General features: G+C 38.9%; 1 protein-coding gene across 1 annotated transcript in view; it reads right to left on the bottom strand.

Annotated features, from left to right (window-relative positions):
* The window catches only part of parp4 (poly (ADP-ribose) polymerase family, member 4), a 30,420-nt gene extending 6,027 nt beyond the window's left edge, over positions 1-24,393 (bottom strand). Inside the window, exons 1-20 of the mRNA XM_056242024.1 lie at positions 24,243-24,393; positions 16,050-16,245; positions 15,820-15,934; positions 15,610-15,688; positions 15,260-15,358; positions 14,990-15,148; positions 14,740-14,877; positions 14,491-14,649; positions 14,213-14,364; positions 14,001-14,132; positions 3,349-3,447; positions 3,053-3,236; positions 2,810-2,957; positions 2,435-2,577; positions 1,081-1,212; positions 904-990; positions 652-816; positions 513-556; positions 265-343; positions 9-146 (exon numbers count right to left, since the gene is read on the bottom strand). Of these exons, the coding sequence (XP_056097999.1) occupies positions 9-146; positions 265-343; positions 513-556; positions 652-816; positions 904-990; positions 1,081-1,212; positions 2,435-2,577; positions 2,810-2,957; positions 3,053-3,236; positions 3,349-3,447; positions 14,001-14,132; positions 14,213-14,364; positions 14,491-14,649; positions 14,740-14,877; positions 14,990-15,148; positions 15,260-15,358; positions 15,610-15,688; positions 15,820-15,934; positions 16,050-16,245; positions 24,243-24,383 (2,589 nt within the window). The 5' untranslated portion in view covers positions 24,384-24,393. The remainder of the gene's footprint in view (positions 1-8; positions 147-264; positions 344-512; positions 557-651; positions 817-903; positions 991-1,080; positions 1,213-2,434; positions 2,578-2,809; positions 2,958-3,052; positions 3,237-3,348; positions 3,448-14,000; positions 14,133-14,212; positions 14,365-14,490; positions 14,650-14,739; positions 14,878-14,989; positions 15,149-15,259; positions 15,359-15,609; positions 15,689-15,819; positions 15,935-16,049; positions 16,246-24,242) is intronic.

Consider the following 24,393-nt stretch of genomic DNA (forward strand, 5'->3'; position numbering starts at 1 on the left):
TTCATTACCTGACTATATTTATCCGGATGGTTCTCGACCCACATCCTGGGCATGTGGATATTAGAAAGACTGAAGGACACCTGTAACCCTTCAGATCCAAGAGTCTGTCCCGGTAACGTGCTGACCACTGCCTTACAGTCGGTCATCTGAACGGGAAAAACACTGATACTGATAATAATACTGTTCATAACCAAATATGTTTTATTTCCTTGGAGAACACAACAAGTATTTAGTAAGACGATCCACAAAAATAAGTAAAATAACCTTGGTTTTGATGCGGTGTGAAGAACTCAAGTTGATGATCTCGTAAGGCATTTCGATGGACATAGACAGAGAAAACTCCCTGAGGAAAGAGGGAACGAATGAAAGAGAGTGTGATATTATAAAGACAACTTGGTTTGCTAAATTAAATAATTGTCTTTAATATTGTAACTAATCAGCAGATGCATTTAGATTTTTAGTGAATCTTTAGTGAATATCCCTGTGAATTCCCCAGTGTTTGAGACTCTCACCCCTCTGACTGAAGCTCCGTCACACCAATCTTTTCAACAGTTGTCTGAAATACAACAAAACTCTCAGTCAAAACACTGTAACTAACAGCAACCCATTCAGTATTTTCAATACAGTGACTAAAGACCAATCATGTTGTACCTGAGTTGTCATATTAAGGGCGGCGCTCTGTTGCCATGGTGCCACGCTGCCAGCCAGTGAGAAGACTATAGAGCCTGATCTCACCACCAGCTCAGTGATGAACGTCACCTTGATCAAAACTGTGGCTCCGGGAGGAAGGTTCCCCACGCTGATAGTGAATACATCCTGCCTCACATAAACACATGACCTTAAAGAAGTCTTCTGTTATTATCACTCATGCATCAGAGAAAGAAACAGTAGTAAGTAACTCACAGGTGCATCCTGGTCCATCAGGTAGGCTCCATGGCCCTTCTCTATGGCTTGCTTATACTCCTTACGAGCCTGCTCTTTTTCCTTTACCTACAGGACAAAGAAAGACATTGAAAACTGATGAGAAAGCAGTTATGAAGAGCAAAAGCTGCATTTGACAGATTCTGAATGACTTTGCACCTTTCCAACGACGTGTTTTCCATTGATAAAGGCTTCAAATCCACACACTGCTGCCGTCTCCTCCAGTGGAAAGACGTACTTTGCTTCAATGGGAACAGCACTCTTGTTTGTGTAGGTCTGAAAAATGATGACCTGATGACAGAGCAGAAAAAGTTTTGGTTTTGCTTACAGTTTGAAATTGTCATTATAATTTTGCTATGGTTCTTTCTTTCTTTTATTTTGTTCTTTTATTTTGTTTTAAGTTCTTGATCACCATGTCATGTCTTGTTCCTATTGCACACCCTAACTGTGTCCATTGCTGTTTTGTTTTCAACTGCCACAAAATTTAACAACACATTTTTGACCACCCCACATTTGCTGTCAGCCTCTTCATCACTAATTAAAATGTTCACATTTTTAATCATTATATTTTCTGATATTTCACTTATTCTATTTATCCTTTATTCTGACTTTTTATATTTCATAACTTTGTTGAACACACGATTGACCTTGGCAGTTAGAGAAAACAGTGATGCTTTGATTGAAAAACACACACACACACACACACACACACACATTTTAACTATTTATTTGAGTCCACTTAAAATAAATGATTTACAGGGACACAACTACTATAGATGCAGTCAAATGCATGCACATAATCATGGACAAGCGGCATACAGCAGATCTTCACTATATTTAGCGTCACTCAGTTGTTATGGGTACAAGTAGCACCATCTCCGCCAAATATGACGGCTGCCTATAATAGCAGACAGAGCGCAGTACTTTGCTAGCCGTTTAGCCCTCTCTTTGGGCATCCCTAGTTGTTGAAGCCCCCTTACAACCAGCCTGTGTGTGTGTCCTAAGCTGCCAAATATGAGCACAAGAAGTCGGCTCTGATAACCTAGTTCTGAGATGATGTTTAGAAGTGGTTGATATTTAATCATCTTAGTCATAAAGGCTTCTTCCATACTAGAGTCAAAGGTACATGCAACCTCCACAACGAACACCTCGCTGATCTCCTCATTAATCACAACAATATCTGGTGTATTTGCAAGCACATGAGAAAAGGTTTCAGAGCTATTACAATTCTGAAACATAGATGATTTTACACAAGAATGTTTGTACATTTTTACAGCAGATGAGAAATGGCTTGATATGTCCTTCACTATAAGATCCACTATTCTGTCGTGGCGTGCGATGTACATTCCTTTATAGGCATGGCAGCCATTCAAGATGTGTGGCAGTGTTTCAGTGATCTGTTCTGAAGTGTGATGCAAACAATGAGGTACCTGAGTTGTAGGAGACACACACACACACACACACACACACACACACTCGCAGTCCAGCAGTAGCGCCAACTGTAGTATCACACCTGACACAGCAGGTCCATCAGCTTGCACCTCACATTGACGGCCTGAAGAGGAATTTTCTGACCATTGCTGTCCAGCAAACCTGCAGTCATCTCCTCCAGAGGGTTTTTAGTGGACTCCAAACCCTCACTGTCATCACTGGACACTAAAGAAACACATCGAACAAAACCAATGATCAATTTCACAAATCCAAATCAGAGCATTCAGCTTTACAGAGCATCAGATGTCCCTGAGGAATGATTTTTCCCTTCACCATGTCACCATGTCACCATGTACACCATTATTATGAGGGGTTGTTTAGTGGGAGTTAAACTCAAACAGATTCCTCCACATATAAAAGCTCTTTCTACATGTCCTGTTCACTGGATGTTACTCACAGACGTCAGACGTGTCAGTGAGCTGTGTGAGCTCCACAACTGTGTTGATATGAGGCTGGAACTCTTTTAACTCGTCTCCCTCCAGAGTGTACTGAACCACATACTTCAGTCTGATCTGCTCTGTGTTATAGACAACAAACTCATCATCCTGTCAAATAGAAACCAGCACACACAAACACAAGAATCACATTAGATCCCCAAAACATGAGCAGAAGAATTGAGTACAGAGAAAATGACTAGCACCTCAAATTCAGAGAGTCTGTTGGGTGTGCGGTGGACTCCATGTACACTGTGGTAGCCTTCAGGGGCGCAGGTCAAAGTGGTGTCTTTCTTCAGCAGGTCTTTGCACCGACCCAACGCCACTTCACACACCAACAACAACCGAGAGCCGTCAGTTACACTGGGCTTGGAGTATTTCACACTAGTGCTTTAACACAAAGCAGAAACTTACTGACTGGCTCAAGTCTTCAGTTGTCAAGTGGAGTATTCATAAATCTGTTATATTAAAAGATGCCTGAGAAATGCAAAAGACCACTGACTTTAGAGAGTCACTGAAGTAGATTCCTCCTCCAAGATTCCCGATATCCGTCCTCTCAATTCCATGCTGTTCGACTCCAACTCTGGGCAGCAGCAGACCTCTACATAGAATATTCCATTAAAAATGTAAATTACATGATAAAACGAATAAGCAATCAAATGAATGACAATGAATTGCATTAACACTTGCTGAGAAAATCCCAAAAATGAACAAAAGACATGTAGTGGAAATTTTAATGATATTCATTGATCTTTAGTAAAATATAGATGATTCAAAGAATGTCACATGTGTGTCTCTCACTTGTAGTGAGAGAAGATTCTGTTTATGTACCTGGGGAGGCAGAAGAGGGAGACACTCCAGAGAACAGACGAACAAGGACCTCTGACCTAGATGTCAGAAGGCCATTTTTGGTGCAGGGGGGCTTATTGGGCCAACTAGTGACGTCTATGGAAAACTACTGGGAGGAAGGCTCTGGGGGGAAGAAGGCCTTGAAACTAAGATAAAAGCTAGTTCAGTCTGTCTGGGGGTGTGTCACTCTTCTGCACAGGGTAACAACTGTGTATTAGACTGCTCCTATTCTTGCAAGAATAAATTCTTCTATTTTATATAATTTGACTTTGAGTGTCTCTTACGCAGTGATGTTTGCTTGAGATGAATTTTTGCCACAACAGTTTTGGTGTCAGAAGTGATATTCCTTGGACGTGCCTCCTGGACCTGAGATCGGACGGTGTTTGGCCACCTGGACTAAGTAAGTTCCAGCTCTACCTCGTAAACTTGAGAGAGAGGGGCCGACCGATATCAGGGCCGGGAGAATCGACCACTGGAATCTAAAGAACCCGCAGGTGGCAACAGAAGCATCTCTGGTAAGAGACAGTTCAATTTATTTTCTTTTGGGTAAGTTAATTAAATTCAGTTTAATTGGGGAGAAGAGTGAAATTGAACCATATTGGCTGAAGGCTGTTTCTGTGGTACGTAATCTGAGATTAATTGAGATCTATATAGATCAAGAAATTTCAAACAGATACGAGGGAAAAATCTGAGATTAATTGAGGTCTGTAACAGAACAAGAAATTTCAAGCAGATAAATAATCTGGGATTAAGTGAGAACTGTAACAGATCAAGAGATTTCAAACAGATAGGTACCCTGAAAATTAGTTGTTCCACGACGGAGCAAATTGTTTTTAGGTACTGAGGCTAATTAGGGGGAACCAGAATTTTTTGGTAAACCATAATTAGGAGGGCACTAATAGTGCAACCCGACCGATTTGGGTTAAAAGAAAAGAATCGGATTTGTTTAGGGACGCCTAACAGATTAAAGAAAACGCGCGTTGAAGAGAAATCCACAGAGAACAGAAAACAGCCAGTATGGAGATGTCTCAAAAGCAAGCTTGCGAAATTTGTACACCGGTTTTCTGTAGAACTAGGAAAGTATGGGGGGAAATGTATATTTTAGATATTGAAAAAAACTGAGAAAATACCATGATCATGAGCTACCATGAGCACAAATAGACTAAGAGTGTGCGAGAATCAGTGGAACAGGGCAGCGGGACAAAAGGTTGTTGTGGCTGCGTTCAACATGTGTGTAAAAAATGTGAACAGATAATGGATTGTTCAGTTGAAGATGAAATGTCGAACTGCCAGGAGAAATAATGTTTTTTACTTCTTCGTCCAGTAAATGGATGCATGACATTAGATGTCTATAGAACTTAAATTTATATGACAAGGATTGAAGTGGCAAGAAGCAATAAGGCTGTCTGTGTGAAATAGAGGGAACTGTAAGTGAGACTTGGTACTGGTTAGATAATGAAGGAACTGGCATGTTTGAGAAAAGAAAGGAGAGGATAATGAAGGAACTGGCATGTAGGGAAAAGAAAGGAGGAATATAGTAGAAAACTATATGTGATGAAAATAGAAATGGTCCGACAGAATTTATGGAAGTCAAATGTTTAAATGATATGAAAAGTTTTAGAATAAAATAAGGCATTGTATGATTGACAGGGATTAACATGATATGAAGAATGTTTTAAGCAGAATGGGAAACAATTCTAGATTTTGATAAAATAATGATTGAAATGATGATATATCTGCTTTATTTTATTAATGTTAAGAAAATAAGGGTATTGGAGCAAGTAGCTATAATGGTTGTCTGTGTAATTTACGGACTAGTAATATAATCTGTTTTGGAGAAACAGTAGAGATAAGACTGAGACAATAATGTGATGGAAGGAAAAAAGGCTTCAAACCAGTAGTAATGAAAATGATGATGTACAAATTGTTACACTTTATGAAGAGTAACGGAACAGTCCGGGAAAATAAATAAATAAATAAATAGTGAGACAGAAGAGAGAAAATGCTGTAAACAGCTCTGCTCTGAAGATCTCACTTTGAAGAGATTTGCAGATGATGTTTTGTAAAAGATAAGCTGGGATAACAGCAACGGTACTTGTAATTAGTGTTGTTGATGATAATACCAAATTAGTAAGGTAAAGACAGAAAACAAATTCGAATATTTTGAGCATTTTCTGTGCTGCTCATGAAATTATGTTCTGCCAATAATAATGATGAAGAGTATGATTTGGCTATTGTGATTGAATCCGCCATTGGTGGAGGGTCAAAGGAATACAGAGAACTGCTTATCAGTGGGTCTGTTTACATTCCTGAATGGGACACACACTGCTTCAAGGGCGTGTTAAGTTGAAGCCCTTTGGGAAGCTCACAGTGATCAAACTGCAAGGTGTCTGATGCTGTAGTTGAGGCTGAAACAAATTCACTAGATGACAGAGAGTGTTTTAACGGTGGTCATCGGGACAATTTAATAGGTAACTGTAAATGACCACCGAGAAGGTGTTTAAAAATGTGATAAAATGACAACACATTTCTGGTAATAATATTGGTTTGAAAATAGATCAGTGTTTAAATGACGACAGTGACAATTTTTGGTCTGAGAAATAAGAGATAAAAAACAAGGTCAAAAGATTGAAGTCTTAAAGTGAATCCTTTTGTGACTCCAACAAATGTGAGTTGCAAAATATGTAAAGGTAATATAGAGAGACAGATCTCAAAGATGATTTATAATAACTGCAAAGGATGCAGAGTAGCCTTGTCAAAGTTAGTGTGAATCCTGATTGGAGACTGATAAACTCCTAGAAGAGAAAACTTTGAAGTCAGATATTAAGCTATGGTAATTGAGATTGAGAAATGTGAAACGTTATTGAGAACTAGAATAATTACCATTATGTAAGAACAAATAAGCAGATGCAGTAGGCTACTGAATTAACAGTTGCTAAATGTAAAATGTGTGAAAGGCATCTGATTAAACAAACAGCTTGAAAAGTTGACCATGAAAGAACTAGAAGCTGATGTTTTGCTCTCAAAAGATAAGTTTGTTATGGGCTGTATTGAAACAGTTCGCTTATCTAAAATCTGATGTGTGCTGTGCCTGAAACTGCCAGTGCGACAGAGACTCAATCTGAGAGGAAATTTGTAATGTCTAAATTCCCTGAGGTGGGCAAAAGACAAATATAAATAATATGTTTATTTGAAACCGTATGTAATTTCTGGCAAAGATGCCTTAAGCTGGGATAGAGTTAAAAGATGATAGATAAATGTTTGATGTTAGAAGTATATGAGAGAGCAGTGTACCATCCAATAGAGTCTCAGAGTCTCTCTCATTCAATGAGTCAGCTAAAAGCTGGTATCTGTGATAATGTAAAGCACAGTGTTTCAGTTGAAGATCATAGACACAGAGATGTTTTAAAAATAAAACTGAATGACTTTAAAGAAGTATTTAAAACAATAATACAGATAGAGATGACATTTTGATTAGCTTATTTTAGGACCAGTAACTTCTCTGTCTCATTTAGTCTCCACCATTCAGGACCGATGGCTCCGGCTACAGATGAAGTACACTGAATGTACGGTTGTGATCTAAATTCACTGAGTATAATCCAAGCAGCTAGGTTGCTGCTTTTAAGATGGTTAATGGATTTAAGTGATTAAATACTGTTGTTATTGACCTGTCTCCCTATGTGAACACTATTAGGCAATCGGAATGGCTCTGGTGACTCTTGAACGTGCCTTTCCTAAGCTCTAGAAAACAGCTGAGTTCTGTTGAAGCAAACAGCCTGTGATGGGAAAGAGCGGTCACCAGTGTGTACAGTGGCTACTCAATGACGGGTTTGATCTTCCTGGCCAGGGGACAGCCTAACGCAGGGGGTCACGAACATTGGGCACCTCCGGGATGGAGGTGTTATATGTGAGAAAGGTATGAGAGTTGAGCGCTGATTACTGGAGGCCACCGGGGTCAGCAGAGCATTGAGAGGTGAGATGCGCTGTGAGGAACAGTCACGGCGGTCTGACCCAGAAAATGTGAGTTTCCTCTACATACCACTCGCCAGAAGAAACCGCATTCATTGTATGGCTTGTTTTTTTTTATTGTGACAAGCGTCTGCAAATATGCCAGGGGAAAACACCCTGATGGAGATTATAGATAAAGGGCTAACAGGAGTGGGCTTTCAAGAGCCAGCTGAGGCCATGAAGTGATTCCCATTAGTTGTTGTGGAGACAGTAGCAAAACTTTTTATGTACTGGTTTGCCTTATGGGCAAGGAAAATCATAGTGTTGATTTTGAACTAATATGTTATAACATAGTTTTAACTCCTGAAGGTCGTTAGACATGGTGGTGGCTAAAGATGAAGACAGCTTTTGTAGATTTGAGAAAAGTCTGGATAACAAGGTGAATGGTCAAAGGTTATTGTAATTAATTTAATATTACATTATGTCTAAGTTACAGCCTTAGAAGGCTGTTGAAAAAGATTTATTTATAGTGAGAGAGACTGCCTGAGTTGGAGGAAGGGATGGTAACTGTGTCTGTCTTTCTGTTATCTGCCTGCTAGAGCAAGCTGAAGCAAAATAATGATAATGAAACAAAACAACCCAGCTGACTTGTCTAAAAAATCAAATGAATAATGAACAGACGTGCTTTGAAAGTGGTTAAAATACCATGTAAAATTAGGTAGAAGCTACAGGGAAAATGGAAAGGTTAAAATATTATTTAAAATTTAAATCTTTTAGCAATAATATAAAGAAAAATGAATATTGAAAATGAACAGTTAACATATGTGTGTCTAGTATGAGTGCGTGTGATGGTGACAGCACTTTATGTCTTGTATGTATTAGTTTGGGGCACTAATATTCCGCCTGAATGGTGTGTATATTGCGTCATTAACCCTCTGGGGACCAGAAACGCGCCGGCGCGTTTTGCTCGTTTTTTTTCACATAGCAGAAAAATAGACTTAAAGTACTACCATCATTTCTGTTCATATAGAGTTAAGAAATATGAGAAAATAATCTGTTAAATGTCTACTTTTTTATGTGCCCACATACAATCGAAATAAAATATTGTGCTTTTGTAAAATAAAGAAAATAAACAGGGTGTGCGTTCTGCCTCTCGGTCACCGTGAACTTTTTTTCTGGAGCACGTCTCTAATCTTCAACACAACTCAGCTAATACTATTCACCCAGCCATAAGCAATATATCTTTTAAATCATTTGAGTTTGTACTTTTAAATGATCCGATTCAAAACTAAAATTATTATTCTCCGTTTATGTCATCTATATAAAAAGAGAGACGTGTCAGCCCATCTCATTATCGTTCTCTCAGCTGATTATCTGTGGTAATGTGACACGCCTACGGAGAGCACGCGCTATTCAAACGCAAATATGTGAAGCAACACATTGAGACGCGTTAACGCCCATAAACTCTGAAAACACACATTATTTTTTAGTCAGATTAATCTACTGTCGTCTTGCGCGGCTATATGTGGAACAATCCTGGGACATTTACCACTGGGTTATTTTCACTTCGAGGATGAACAGATTCAGCTGAGAAGTAAGTGTTTTTTGCAAGTGCTTTGTTCTAATCGCGATATAGAATAACGTAGTGTCTGTAAACGGAAAAATAGCATACTGTTAAATGTGAATCATGTTTGTGTCACACAGTTTGTGTGTGTGTGTGTGAATGAATGAATGAACGCACAGATACGCACTGTTACAGACTAAATAACAGACAACATTTCGTTGACTCGTTTTGGATAAAGTTTTTACTCTAAAATAGACATCAAATAAGCTTTTTTAGGAGTTTCTGCTCATATGTTAAATATATAGTATGTTTTGTCAATAAACTAATCAACTAAGATGTTATAGTGTTTGTTCAAGCTATATCAAAATAATGAATCCTCAACTTTGAAATATGTATGATCAAACTAAGACATTTATGGAGAAAGACAATTTTCTTTTCAAGATGTTTCCAACTCTAACTTTGAACTGAAATAAAACCATGTCTATATGGTGAAGGGTGTGTGATAGAAGTGTCCAGACGTATGCACCCTGTATTTTCCTTATAATATCCAAACAATCTAAAAGCCATTCTTTTTTAAATCTCCTCATTCTTTGTGCAAGGCTCCTGTAATGATATGGCCTGATAGCACCTAATAGGGCCATTATGGGAGGGTCTTTGTCTTTCTCAGGTGTGGAATGCCATACATATTAATGAGAGATCAAGCCTCCTGCATAAAGCTTTCTCAAACAAAACACGTCATTAAAAATGTAAAAGACTTTATTGACTTATCTGAATGAGTAGTCAGGATGATTCTCACATAGTTTTGGAGCAAATATTCTAGGCTATGTGATACAATTTTCAAAAGTCTTGTGAAGAAATAATCAATATGTGTTTTGTGGTCTTATTTCAGCAACTTTCATTTTTATTTTTTTCAATAACCACGCATAAACATTATTCTATTAAAAATACAAACATGTACATACATGTTGCTCAGATCTCATGGTAGCCAAGTTTGTGCTATATAGAGTGAATTTACACCTTTGCCATTAACATGTTTATAAATAACTGAAAAAAGCACAAATGTCAGTGCATGTCAAAACATCCCAAGGGCCCCAAAAACACTCTGGTCCCCAGAGGGTTAACCTCTGGAATGAGTTTATCATTACAGATGGGTTAAGGCAAATGAAAAATTTTAAAGAAGCTGATAATTCTGATGAAAAGACAATACAGAACATGGGACAAGCTTTAAGTTGATTGGCCATCAAGCTCTGTCTGGTAGTAATAATTTTGTCATACATAATGTAGATTTGAAGATCAGTTTAAGTAAATTGGAATTGTGTAGTTGTAGATCACCATCTGGCATGGGCTGAGATAAATGAAAATGTTGTAGATTTGAGGGAAACAACAAAGTGACATATTGGCTAAGTCAACATGAAATTATCAAGAGAGCCTCTCACATTTATGATTATTGTGAACAAAGGGGGAGAAATGATTGACTGACATTGACCAAGTCTGTACAGCACGACTTGACCTGATAGGGAGAATTGATGACTTTGGAAAATGTTTGTAGATGACTGACTTGAGAGACCAAACAACAGGCCTGAAAAGCAAGATTCGATGTGAGACTGAGGGCCGTTGCCTTTCAAATACTTCGAGAAGAAGATGAGATTGTGGCTTTAAGTGAAGAATGTAATATTTTTGTTTCAGAGGCAGAGAAATTTGGCTGAAGGACGCCGTTTGGGTTAGTGTTGATGGCAAACTTTATAAAAAACACTATGTTAAATGTTATGTTAAATTGATGCTCGAGTTGTGTCGTGCATCAAGAGGGAGATGGTATAACAATTGCCAAATATGGTTTATTAAGGGATAAATGTTGGGAGAACACTAGGGGTAATTTGATAAAAGCCCTGAAAGAAGCCATTTTTTCTGCCTAACAAAATTGATGTCTGTGAGTGTGCTGCACACACCAATAACAAAGATTGTTTCAACAGGAAACGCCAGGGCATCGAAGGACACGGGAGAACAGTAGACAAAAGAAACTACGTACTTTACTATCTGACAATAACCTCGAAATTTGTTTCTCTTTACAGAGAGCATGCATGATTGGGAGACAGGGCAAAATGTGCCAATAAAATAATAGTTATGGATGAATTTGGCTAACTGTCCTGGCCTGGGTTATTATTGTGGCAGAAAGGTGCTACACCTGCGCAGCGCATAACTTAAAATTTTCCTTTTACAGAATGTCAGGATGGATTGGATCAAACAGAACTAATTCTGTTCCAAATGTATGAATATTGACTTGTTAACGTAAGCAAAGTGGATAGGTGTTTTCAGGGGAAAAGTACTCTGAGTGCTATTAAGTGAGCAAGAAATTATCCGGAGATAATGTTTCAGGTTGTTGATTCCACAGGTCACACCAAAGGGGACGAGCGGCTGTCAAGCGGTCACTAACAAAATACTTAAGGTCTCCATTCACAGGTGACAGGTCACTCCAGTGGGGGTGCGGTCGTGATATAAGGGAAAACCTTATAAGGATCAGAAAATGGTTGGAGAGTGTGACACCTGGGTCCAAGCCTCTCACCTACACCGACAGGCCACAACCATCCCATAGTCCATGGGGCGAACGAGATGATCAACACGCCTGGAGGAGGATGTGAACCAACTAATGGTTTAAGAATGTGGTTTTGTGATTATTTTGAGGATTTGATTTGATTAAATCAAAATAGGGCTTAGTATTGATATACAGTAGATCAAAAGATTTGATTGGTTACTTATTCATTAGGAAATATTTAAGGAAAATGTTTTTGGGAAGAGAAGATCTATTAATTAATGTAAATGGTAGGGATAATTGTTGAAGCTTATTAAGTAGAACCACAGCATGTTTGAATTAAAAGTTAAAGGTAAAAGAACACGGAACATCCGTGGGGCGAACGAGATGATCAACACAACTGATGGTTTAAGTTTAACAGAAGAATCTGTTTTTGTGATGATTTGGTTTGATTGAATCAAACTAGGTATTGATTTGATTGTAAATGTAGAAAATATATTGATTGTGTCCGTAATGGAAATATTAGAGTTAATATTGAACAACTGCATTGGTTAGAAGAATGGATAAAATTATAAGACTTCTCTGGTTAGATTTTGTTAAATATGGCATTAAATAGAGCTTACTAAATTGAATTAGAAGTGAACAAAATATGGTTAGGAAAACCGAGGTGAAATATGGAGATGGGCGTAGATTAATGGAAAAGGCTTAATGATAGGAGTTAGGATTGTTATTCTAATAATTTTGTTATTCATGGGGGAATATGATTACAGTGACAGGTGAAACATGCTGTCTGTTCAATTGATGAAAATGACAGTCTATCCCAAGGATGAACAAAATTATGAGACGATACATGTAGCAGGAGCTACAGTCAGATATGTGTTAAATGTATGTTCTGTTTGTTTTTCTTCTATTTGTTTATTTTCTGAGAAAGATTAAGGGCAAAAGATTTAAAGAGGGTTAAAAGCAGCGGTCATCCGTGTTACGAGATGGCGTACAAAGATAGGGTTTGAAACTGAGTGATTTTTATTATACTTTTATCTGTTTGTTTCCTTACTATGTTATAACTACCTTTTTCCTTACTGGCGTGACTGAGGGTCTGTTTACAGGAGCGCAGGAACAGTGATTTCTCGCTTAGCCCGGCGTCGTAAAAATGTTTACTTGCTAGCTAAAATATTACGGGGCCTTTCCCCCACAAAAACAGCCTTTTGCTTCTTCATTCTAAACTTTTCTTCACAGGTTCAAGGAGAGTGATCATTTATGCGAAAAAATCAGAGATGAAGAGTATAAGTGTGATGATATGACTTAAAATTTGTTTTATTGTTTATTATTGTGATTATGGGTAATCAGAATGATAAAAAGTGAGGAGTTGTAGTGGAAATTTTAATGATATTCATTGATCTTTAGTAAAATATAGATGATTCAAAGAATGTCACATGTGTGTCTCTCACTTGTAGTGAGAGAAGATTCTGTTTATGTACCTGGGGAGGCAGAAGAGGGAGACACTCCAGAGAACAGACGAACAAGGACCTCTGACCTAGATGTCAGAAGGCCATTTTTGGTGCAGGGGGGCTTATTGGGCCAACTAGTGACGTCTATGGAAAACTACTGGGAGGAAGGCTCTGGGGGGAAGAAGGCCTTGAAACTAAGATAAAAGCTAGTTCAGTCTGTCTGGGGGTGTGTCACTCTTCTGCACAGGGTAACAACTGTGTATTAGACTGCTCCTATTCTTGCAAGAATAAATTCTTCTATTTTATATAATTTGACTCTGAGTGTCTCTTACGCAGTGATGTTTGCTTGAGATGAATTTTTGCCACAACAGACATTACTTGATTATTGCAGAAGAGCAAATCATTGAATAGACATTACAAAAAGTGATTTCTGTCAATTATTAGTCAGATATTAGAGATTAAAAAAAAAAGAAAGTTTTTCAGGGTTGGTCTACATTGTGTTTTTAGTATTGCTCATTTCCTCTATTTTTACATTTAGATTAATTTTCCATAATTTATTAATCATTTAATAACATGGTTAAATGTAATCTTTTTACATTAAATGCAAATCTCAACAACAACATCCATTTTTATACATTATAATGTTGGGATTTCTAAATTCACTTACTATCAGCCATAACTAGAAACATGGTTCAACCACACCTACTGTGTCTGTCTTCACTTACTCCACCACAGTATATGGTCTGTCATAAACATAGGTTTGTGTGGTTTTGTTACTATGTGTAAATATTATTATTTTTTAAAGAATATGTTCTTACCGTGACAGTATTCCAACAAAACTACTGGGACTAGTGGAGTGAAGGAGAGGCTTAATGTTGCCTATATCCTCCCAAAACATTTGAAGCTCCACCCCTCTGCTTACACGCAGTATCTGCTGAATCTGAACAGGCCTATAGTGGATACAAGATTAACACCATCATAATATATTCATGTTTGAACTTCAGACCACAATCATCACAATCAAGTTTACCTTTCATGAAGCAGTTGAGAGACAACATGAAACTCAGGGTTTTGTGGTGGAACAACCTCAATGCTGCACCTCAGAGCTCGATACTTTCCCAGAGACGAGGGCGAGGGGCTTCCCAGAGTGGCTTCACTCACATTCAAAATGTCTCTTATCAGCTGAGGACGACAGAAGAGTTTAAAGTACCAGTCTGCACTGTGGAGTTAAAATCCAAATCGAAGAATCTACCAAAATCCCCAAATGTGAAGGAATCTATAACTGTATACTATAATTGCATACGTTACCTGACAAAGATCTAGTTTCTGAGACACAAGCTTGTGTTTGGAAGGAGGGTCGATCATTCTGAGGGGTAGAAGAGTGTTGACCTCCTCTAGCAGGGCCTTGACTTCATCCTCTTTCTGAGTCTTTTGTGCCTGCAGTAACAATCCCTCCACCCTGCTCACCTGCAACAGCACAGAGACATTAAACACACAACATTCCTGTGAGCTTCATGATTGGATGTGGGTGTGTGATTATCTAAGGCTCATTCTCACATCATTAAGGCTGATTCTGGAGACAGGGACTGTCAGGATGTCACTAAGGGAACCGAGAGCTTCGGTCCAAACCAGCTCCACAAAGACGCCAACTTGCTGTGATAATGAGCTGGAGTTCAGCTTCTCCTCCAACAGAAGCTGCAAATCAAAAGATGAACTGATTTTAATCTCATTGGACACGTTATATATGCACATACTGTACAGTATCAACTGAATAAAATAGATCTTCATAGAGATGTTTTTGTCTAACCTGCTGCAGGCTGTAGGACGCCAATCGTTCAACCTCAGGAGGAAGGGTGTGAGTCCTTGTGAATCCCTGTGTCTCCATCTCCTTCATCAGCAGCAGATACGCTTCCACAGCGTCCTCAGACGTCACGCAGTACACAAGCTTGTCCTGCACCACTGCGCTCTACAGTGAGAGAGTGTCAAGACTGTCAAGTGTTCATTACCTCTCTCACAATATATGAGTCCTATGATAACAACATCTAAACAGTTTAAACGGTGTTCGAGATGACCAAACCTCAGCTTCATGCAAGATTGAAGACAACACACGATACTGCTGGCCTTTTCGTCCTCTGGCACTCTGCAGCTCCAAAACAGACAAAGTCTTGGGTTTGACCTGCAACAGGCATGAAAACACCTTCAAACTCAGGCAGTGATGGAGGCTACACTAATCACTTCAGGAATGTGTTAAACTGGTCATCATACATTTATCATTATTTTATACTATTTATCTGTCTGATTTCAGTAAGTTGTAGAAGTTCAGAATGAGTTGTTTTTGCAGGTTAGAGTGAATATAGATTGTGTTTTACATAGTACATGACCTCTTTTAATTCAAAGATCAATGTAAATAACATTTTTCTCACTCACCTGCTCAAAAACTGAATACTTGGCCACTTGAAAATGTGAAGGAAATTCAGGCAGCTCATGGTCGCCGCCTCTGTAAAATCTGCATTGAGTAAATGCAAAGATGCAGTCAGGTAAACTAGCACATCTAAATAAATGATGTGAAAAATGTAGAACAATAAATAAACTTCAATAATTCTCAAGAACTGAAAGTGACAAAAAACAAGAGCATACCTGAACCTGCTAAGACTGGGTCCGCCCTTCTCAAGAGTCCCAATCTCAATCTTTGAGAGTTCAGGCTGATCTTTGAACTCCTCTTTTTGTTGTATCTGGGTCGACACTTTTCCCTCTTTATGGTGAAAAACAACATTATGTCAACAGAGCCGCAAAAATGTATGTTTTAATCTCACTTAATAATCTTATAACCTAAAAACAATGTAAAATAAATTTCAGGAATCTCTTACCTGGACAAGAGATGAATTCAGAGGTGGGATAAGCCAGCTGTGGGGCCAAATCATGCTCCGGCAAAGGCAGGAGATGCCCTTCATCCAGACAGCACCACACATACTGCGTCCCAACCACTGGGATCCGGAGCTTCTGGATGCTGCGCTGCCGGTTACTGCTCAGGTCATTCACACTGCTAGTGACTACAAAAGAGCACTGGAGAAGAGAAAAGCAGGTCAGAAGACACACTGCAGCGCTTTAGTGATTTTAAGTAGAAACATTGCACACTTCTGTGTCACTTATTTTAAGTTGCCATGTTATTGTTGTAGGAACTAACATAAAATTAGCCTATAGAGAGTAGTTCATTTTAACCCGCTGGTACTGGTCGGTCATTTTAGACCGAAAAATTGGCAAGAGTGCAAAATAAACACATTGACTTGAGCGTTTACTAGTTGAGCCAGAAGACTTTACTAAGAGGTTGAAAAATCAGTGCCAGATGGATCAAACATACTGAGATTTTTTACACTTTAATCAAATTTTTATTTTTGAATTAATTATAGGTAAAATACTTTGTTAAAATAATGTTCAGGTTTGACTGACGCACAAACTGACACTTCAATTTAAAAAAAAAAAAAAAAAGCTAAACTTTGACAAGTGCAAAACCTAGCCTAATTAATGTAAGTAATTATGTCTGAAAACCCTGTTCAAAGAAAGGGAATTGCACAGGCCTGTGTATTTATTTATATATGGGACATGCTACAGAATTGGTGCAAACTGCTGTCCGACAACCAAAAAACACATTTAAAAAGCATTTAAGTATTCAAATTTTAGATGTTAACTAAGATCCTTCTATTATCTATTGAATCCCACAATAATATTTAAAATATAAGTAAGCTTAATATATATAAAATCATCATTTATTGTGTACTTTCAATTGGGAGGTGGCTGTCCCGAACCCCAACATTTCAACTTGTGAAAATGATATTGAAATATTATTTTTATTTCCATTGTTGTTTTTAAAATATCTTTTTGATTTCTTTTAAAAAGTAAAAAAATTTTTTTTAAACATATTTTATATTTTAAATCATGAAACTTTATGTAAAAAAATGTGTCCCGCATTTTCATGTCACTACCGAAACAGTGTGTGTTTTATTTAGTCCATTGGCTGAGACTGATTTTAACCACACCCCTACATTTTTGATTAGGAAATATTCTTGTGTGCCTCTCTCTCATAGCCTCTCTTTCATTATAGTTAGGTATCATCATTTTGAGGGAAATGTGTTCAAAAGTCTGAAAATCTGTGTGTAACTTTAAGGGACGTCACTACCAAACACCTTTTTCTGCAATTAAGCAAACTTTTTTGGGTGTAATTCCATAAAAATTCGTTTTTATGTGTATACAACTGTTCAGAACTGTGCTAGGTAACCATGTGCAGGCTATCATCTTTGAACTAGGCTCAAAAGTATCTTAAATTGTCACTACCGAAACATGTGGTGAAGTTTCGGTTGTGACATCATGGTTTTTAGTCTTATTCGATAAAATTTAGTTTTTGTGTGTGTACAACTGTTCAGAACTGTGCTAGGTAACCATGTGCTCGTTATCATCTTTGAACTAGGCTCAAACGTATCTTAAATGGTCACTACCGAAACAGTCATGACCGAAACATGCCATCATTGTTTTGGTAGTGACAAAAGGGAACACATAATCATTTGATTATGTTGATAGTTCCAAATGTCACGAGGATAGCAGAAGAACCCAAGCGCAGACGGTTTGCAAACACACAACGTTTATTATAACAGAAAACGGAGAAAACAAAACCCACGAGGGGGCAAAACCGTACAAGATAAAGTAAACGACTGACCACACTAGACTAAGACTTGACATAAAACTAAACAGGAACAAGACAGGCTTTCACAAGATTGCAACTCTTAGACAAAACACTCGACAAGGTACTCACTGGGTATAGACATGGCACGTAAGGCAATGAACCGGCCCAGGACAGCAAACACAAGGAGATTAAAAAGGGAGACACTAATGACCAAGACAGGTGAAGCTGACAAGACAAGGACAGGTGAAACTGACTAGACACTAATGACGAGACGAGGATAACAAGGGGGGCGGAGTGACATGACGAGACAACACAAGCACATGGCTCAAAAGACAAGACCATGTGCTTGCACACAAAACATGGGTCTGTCATGATCCTGCCTCAAGACTAGAGAAATGAAATGACAGGAGGGCAGAATCATGACAGAACCCCCACCTTAAGGAGCGGCTACCAGACGCTCCAAAAGAGGACATCAAACACGAGACATGACAGACTGGGAAACAGACACAAACCAACAAAACATGACAAATAAAAGCAACGGCATACAAGAATATACAATAAAGGGGTTGGGATGCATCAATAAAAATAACAAACAAGGGAGGGGGGGCGGGGGAACAAGAAAGTTCATAGGTGGTAGACCAGCGTGGGTGGGAGGGCTGGGGGTCTTAGGTCCACGGGATGGGGGCTTGGGACGAGGATTCCGGGCAGGTTTGGGTCGGGACACATGAGGAGTCTTGGAGGAAACAGTCCGGGGTTGATTAGGGACAGGAGGAACGGAGGACGACGGAGAGGAAATCACGACAGGGAAAGCTAAGGGTGGCGAGACAAGACTTCTGACTGGGGAAACAGCGGGAAAAGGAACAGGACACAGAACAGGGGACGTAGCAGACGGCTGTGGAGCGGGAACAGAATTCACCGAATCAGACTCGGTACACATGAACACAGACTCGGATGAAGCGCTCAAATCTGACTCGGAAGAAGCGCTGTCTGCAGCGGGCTCTGTGACTGCAGCGGGCTCTGGCTCTGTGACTGCAGCGGGCGCTGGCTCTGTGACTGCAGCGGGCGCTGGCTCTGTGACTGCAGCGGGCGCTGGCTCTGTGACTGCAGCGGGCGCTGGCTCTGTGACTGCAGCGGGCGCTGGCTCTGTGACTGCAGCGGGCGCTGGCTCTGTGACTGCAGCGGGCGCTGGCTCTGTGACTGCAGCGGGCGCTGGCTCTGTGACTGCAGCGGGCGCTGGCTCTGTGACTGCAGCGGGCGCGGGCTCTGTGACTGCAGCGGGCGCGGGCTCTGTGACTGCAGCAGGCGAAGAACGGGAGGCTCCCCTCTTCCTCCTCTTTCTCCTAGGTCGAGAAGCAGCGACCATCGCCGGAGCTGAGACGGGTTGGGTAAACACGGCGGGAACTGTGTCGTGCGAAGGAGGGGTTATCCCTGGCACGATAGACTCCGACGCTGAGGACTCAGAAGGAGAGTCCCACGAGGTTCGCCTCCCTCGTTTCCCTCGAAGACCGAAGGGGGTAGACGGAGTGCCGGGAGTCGTGGGGGAACCAGCCTGGTCCCCAAGCGTCGCAACGCCTATCCGGAGACCCTCAGGGATAACCGGCAGTCGAGCAGAAGGTGAAGACGATGACTCCTCCCGACCACCGCCTCCACTGCGGCCACCACGGGTTCCACGAAACTTGACCAGACGGGTTCCCTCAAACGAACGTCCTGACATTCTCTTGTTGAGGAGGGAGGACAACCAGACTTCTTCAAGGGGGTCCGGACGATGCTTGGCAGAGAAGGACAAACGGTCTGCTGGGTTCGGTCTTGGCCGGTTCATTCTGTCACGAGGATAGCAGAAGAACCCAAGCGCAGACGGTTTGCAAACACACAACGTTTATTATAACAGAAAACGGAGAAAACAAAACCCACGAGGGGGCAAAACAGTACAAGATAAAGTAAACGACTGACCACACTAGACTAAGACTTGACATAAAACTAAACAGGAACAAGACAGGCTTTCACAAGATTGCAACTCTTAGACAAAACATTTGACAAGGTACTCACTGGGTATAGACATGGCACGTAAGGCAATGAACCGGCCCAGGACAGCAAACACAAGGAGATTAAAAAGGGAGACACTAATGACCAAGACAGGTGAAGCTGACAAGACAAGGACAGGTGAAACTGACTAGACACTAATGACGAGACGAGGATAACAAGGGGGGCGGAGTGACATGACAAGACAACACAAGCACATGGCTCAAAAGACAAGACCATGTGCTTGCACACAAAACATGGGTCTGTCATGATCCTGCCTCAAGACTAGAGAAATGAAATGACAGGAGGGCAGAATCATGACACCAAAGGCATAAATAACTCACTATGGAAGCATTTAAACAATTTGACTAACAAATCAAATAAACATAAAAAGATCACAGAAATTAATATCAATGGCAATAGTATAAGCGATCGTGCCACTATGGCTAATGAATTCAATTCCTGTTTTGTACAGTCAGTTGAACAATTATCAAAAGATTTCCAGCCCGTTAATCCTTTTAATCTTTCATTGAGAGACACCTCAATCGATTCATTTTATATTAAAGAGGTGTCGGAAGCAAAAGTTGCAGATATAATTAATAAACTTTCAAATTCCAAGTCAAATGACATTTTTATGATGAATAGTTGTTTTCTTAAAAATTATAAAGATGTTCTTGTCAAACCATTGACCCATCTCATTAATCTCTCCATAAGAACCAGCACATTTCCCAGTGCATGGAAGAAAGGAATAATTATCCCTGTGTTTAAAGGTGGTAGCCAAAACTCTATGAGCAACTATCGCCCTATATCGATTTTACCAGTTTTATCAAAAATAATTGAAAAAGTAGTAGTAGTGCAACTGGTGGACCATTTAGAAGCCAGACAGCTCCTCCATTGTCACCAGTTTGGGTTTAGACCAGGTTACTCGACAGAAATAGCAAACTGCTGTTTAATTGAAAATGTAAAAAAGTCCCTAGACAAAGGTAATGTGGTAGGAGCCATATTTATCGACCTTACAAAAGCATTCGATATGGTCAATCATAGTTTGCTTTTATCCAAAATGTTAAATTTAAATTTTTCAAATGAGGCAGTGTTGTGGTTTACATCTTATCTCCACTCTAGAGTGCAGTGTGTTAAAGTTGATCAAAAGGTATCTGCACTTTCAAACATAAAAATGGGCATTCCACAGGGCTCTATACTTGGCACTTTGCTGTTTAGTCTCTTTATAAATGACTTACCTCTGCACTGCTCAGGTGCCAGTTGTCAGCTTTATGCGGATGATGCAGTTCTTTATGTACCCGCCAAGTCACCTGAGCAGGCTGCAGCTGTACTGTCCACTAGTATGTCTGACATTCAACAGTGGCTCATTCAAAATCAGTTAGTTTTAAATTTCTCAAAAACAGTTTCCATGTGCTTTTCCATTAAAAAAATAGATATAAAAGGAAGATTTAATATTAAAGCTGCAGTCTGTAGCTTTTCCTCTTTGTCGCCATCTCTCTGTTCGAAATCTGTAACTGCAGTGATTCGCGGAATTATCATCTTTACGTGGGTTGTAAATCGGCATGAAACAGCGCGGATGAACACAGTGCTTTGAGGCGAGTGCTGCTGTCAGTCACCGCGCTGTGTGGATACTGTCATACAGAATCACAGATTCACTTTTTGAAAATTTGACCAACATAAGAATTTTCATAAGAAAATGTCTTCTGAACAAGTAAGTAACATCCATTTTTGTTCTGACCAACTAAGGGGGGAAAGCATTCGACATGATAAGCTTCGTTAGATTTAATCAACGCGATTTACAGCAACCGTGCAAATTATAGCCTACTTTGTTCTCAAATTGTTCATGTTAACAACATCAGCATCGCGTGACTAATGTTAAATTTAATGTGTTTTATGGTTACCTGCTGTGTAGTTAAGAATTCATATTCTCCATAATAGCAAAACGATTAAGGCACAACAAAGGAAACTCCATAACTGTGTGAATTAAGAAAACGTACTGTTACACGATTGAACTATTGAAATGTCTTACTTGTTCAGCAGAAAAAAGCCGTCTCTTCTTCCGTTTTGAACCCCTTCAAAACACGGAGTTCACGCACTTTTCAAAAGCCCCGCCGATGTTTAAATCCTTGTGTTCGCATGAGACGGTTTCTTTCTCTTTCTCTAGCCACCTTAAATCCGAAGTACGAAGTCTTTTGGGTTTTATAACTGCTGAATCTCCAGTTGACACTGATGATTGTTGTTTGGATCTTTCTGGATGCCATAAGTTTAATTATGTAAAGTGCTGCGAGAAAAGTCTATACATCTAAACATCTCGTCACGCGCAGTATAGCCGGCTAGCCGAAACTCCTTCTTTATGTGTACGGGTGTGACGTAATGACGCAAAGACATGCTCGAATTTCCCGCGGAAACCCACCAGTACCACTGGAATTAAAATCATTATTACAAGCTAACCGTTTTGAATCTAGCTATGGCAAGCAGATAGTTTTGACCACTGGCAAAATATGTTTTTTTTAATATAATTATTTTGGATTATTTTCAACTTAAAAAAGTTACGGACAGCAGCTTTAAGTTACAAAATAAAGAAATTCATCCAGTTACAGAATTTAAATATTTAGGATTAGTTTTAGATCCTCAACTTAAATTTGAAAAACATATAAAGAAAATCCTAAAAACATTACAAAGTAATCTCAATTGTTTTAAACTAATTAGAAGCTACATACCAAGTCAGGCAGCCCTGCTGTACATGCATGCTATGAAATTTTCTCATATATCATATTGCATGACAACATGGGCACAAGCCGCTCCCACTGCAATCAAACGCATAGGTTCTTTATATAATCGAGCAATACAACTTTTGGATAAAAAAAACATTACGTTATCATCATTGCAGCATCTTTAAGAAATATAATTTAATGAATTTTGATAGCTTTAGTAGCTTTTCCTTTCTTAAACTAATTTATAAGTGCATTAATCATTTAGCACCTGAGCCACTAAGTACATTTATTGAGAGACAGGACAACATCCGAGTCACTAGGAGCTCCACAAATCATGACTGTAAAATTACATACTGCAGGACCAGCTTTGGACAGACGGCCTTCTCTGTGAAGAGTTCTAAACTCTGGAACTCATTACCTTTTGAAATCAAGACTGTGCCTGACTTTAAGATGTTCACTTCCAGGCTTAAAAACTGGTTAAAAATAAACCAAAAGTGTACTCATTTTTAATTATTATAAAAGTTGTATATGATATGTATGTATGTTTATATTATTATTATTATTTTTATTTTTTTATTGAAGTAGTTAATCATGTAAATTTTATTATGTATAAAAGCCCTTCCAGGGACAGGAGTTGAAAATTAGCAATAGCTATAAACTTTATATGCAACACTTCAGTGACATGCTTGGTTTTGACACTATGTTTGTTTGCATTGTCCTTGTCAAATAAAAAAAGAAAAAATTATTTGGGGGAAATAAACAAAATTTGTACAGTTATGCAAATCATTAGTATCTTAGTATGTTTTAGTAGTGTTTTAGTATGCAAGTTAAATTTCTGTAATGTGATGTGGTCGCTACCAAAACATTACTGCCACTACCGAAAATGTGCCGTCACTCACGACCGAAACATGGATGTTTTGTCTAAAATAAAGTATACTGAATTATCAACTAAGATGTTATTATAGTGTTTGGTTCAATGTATATTCAAACTAATGATTCCTTAACTTTGAAATCAGTATGATTAACTTAATGCCTTTTACAAAGAAAGATTGGGTTCAAAATACAACAAATCTTATAAATTACACTTGAAATATTGTTAAAATTGTAATTGTTATTGATTTACCTGTGAAAACTTTTTTTTTTTAAATAGCAAAAAATATATTTACAAGGTACAAAATATTAATAGGCCAATATACAACTTCTTATTAAATGATTTATTATTGTGTTTCGGTAGTAACAAATTTAGGGAGAGGAAAAATATTCCAAAACTTTCTGAAAATACAATATGAAATGTGTACCCTTGGATATTATACAATTTGCATACATACAAAATTTGTGGAAAAAGACACCTTTTTTTCAAGCCGTTTCCAAATCTGACTTCTGTAGAATGGCCCATATAGGGCTATACAGGAATCAAGTGGTTAAACCATATTTCTCTATTTATTTCCACCACACGGCACCAATCTAGATTTTCAATGTCGTTTTTAACTTCAACGTTAACAGTACAAGAGGGATGAACAAATCAAACTGTAAATTGTGTAAAAAAACAAACTCTAAATCTACATTTGTGTAAACAAATTCGCAGTAGCCTAACAGTTTTGACGACAGAAAAAATATGGTTTAGTTAGAAAGAGTATAAAAATGAGCAGAACCTCTTTGTTGATGACATAAGATATGTTTCCTCCATTTTCCAGAAGAGCTGATTTCAGATTCTTCTTCTCTTTATAAGGGACATTCTTCACATCTAACACTACAGTACAGTTTTCAAACACTGTCATGATGCCACTGAACATGCCAAGAAAA

Source organism: Rhinichthys klamathensis, unplaced genomic scaffold (assembly GCF_029890125.1).
Source record: "Rhinichthys klamathensis goyatoka isolate OS25496 unplaced genomic scaffold, OSU_Roscu_1.1 h1tg000021l_1, whole genome shotgun sequence".
Classification (NCBI taxonomy): domain Eukaryota; kingdom Metazoa; phylum Chordata; class Actinopteri; order Cypriniformes; family Leuciscidae; genus Rhinichthys; species Rhinichthys klamathensis.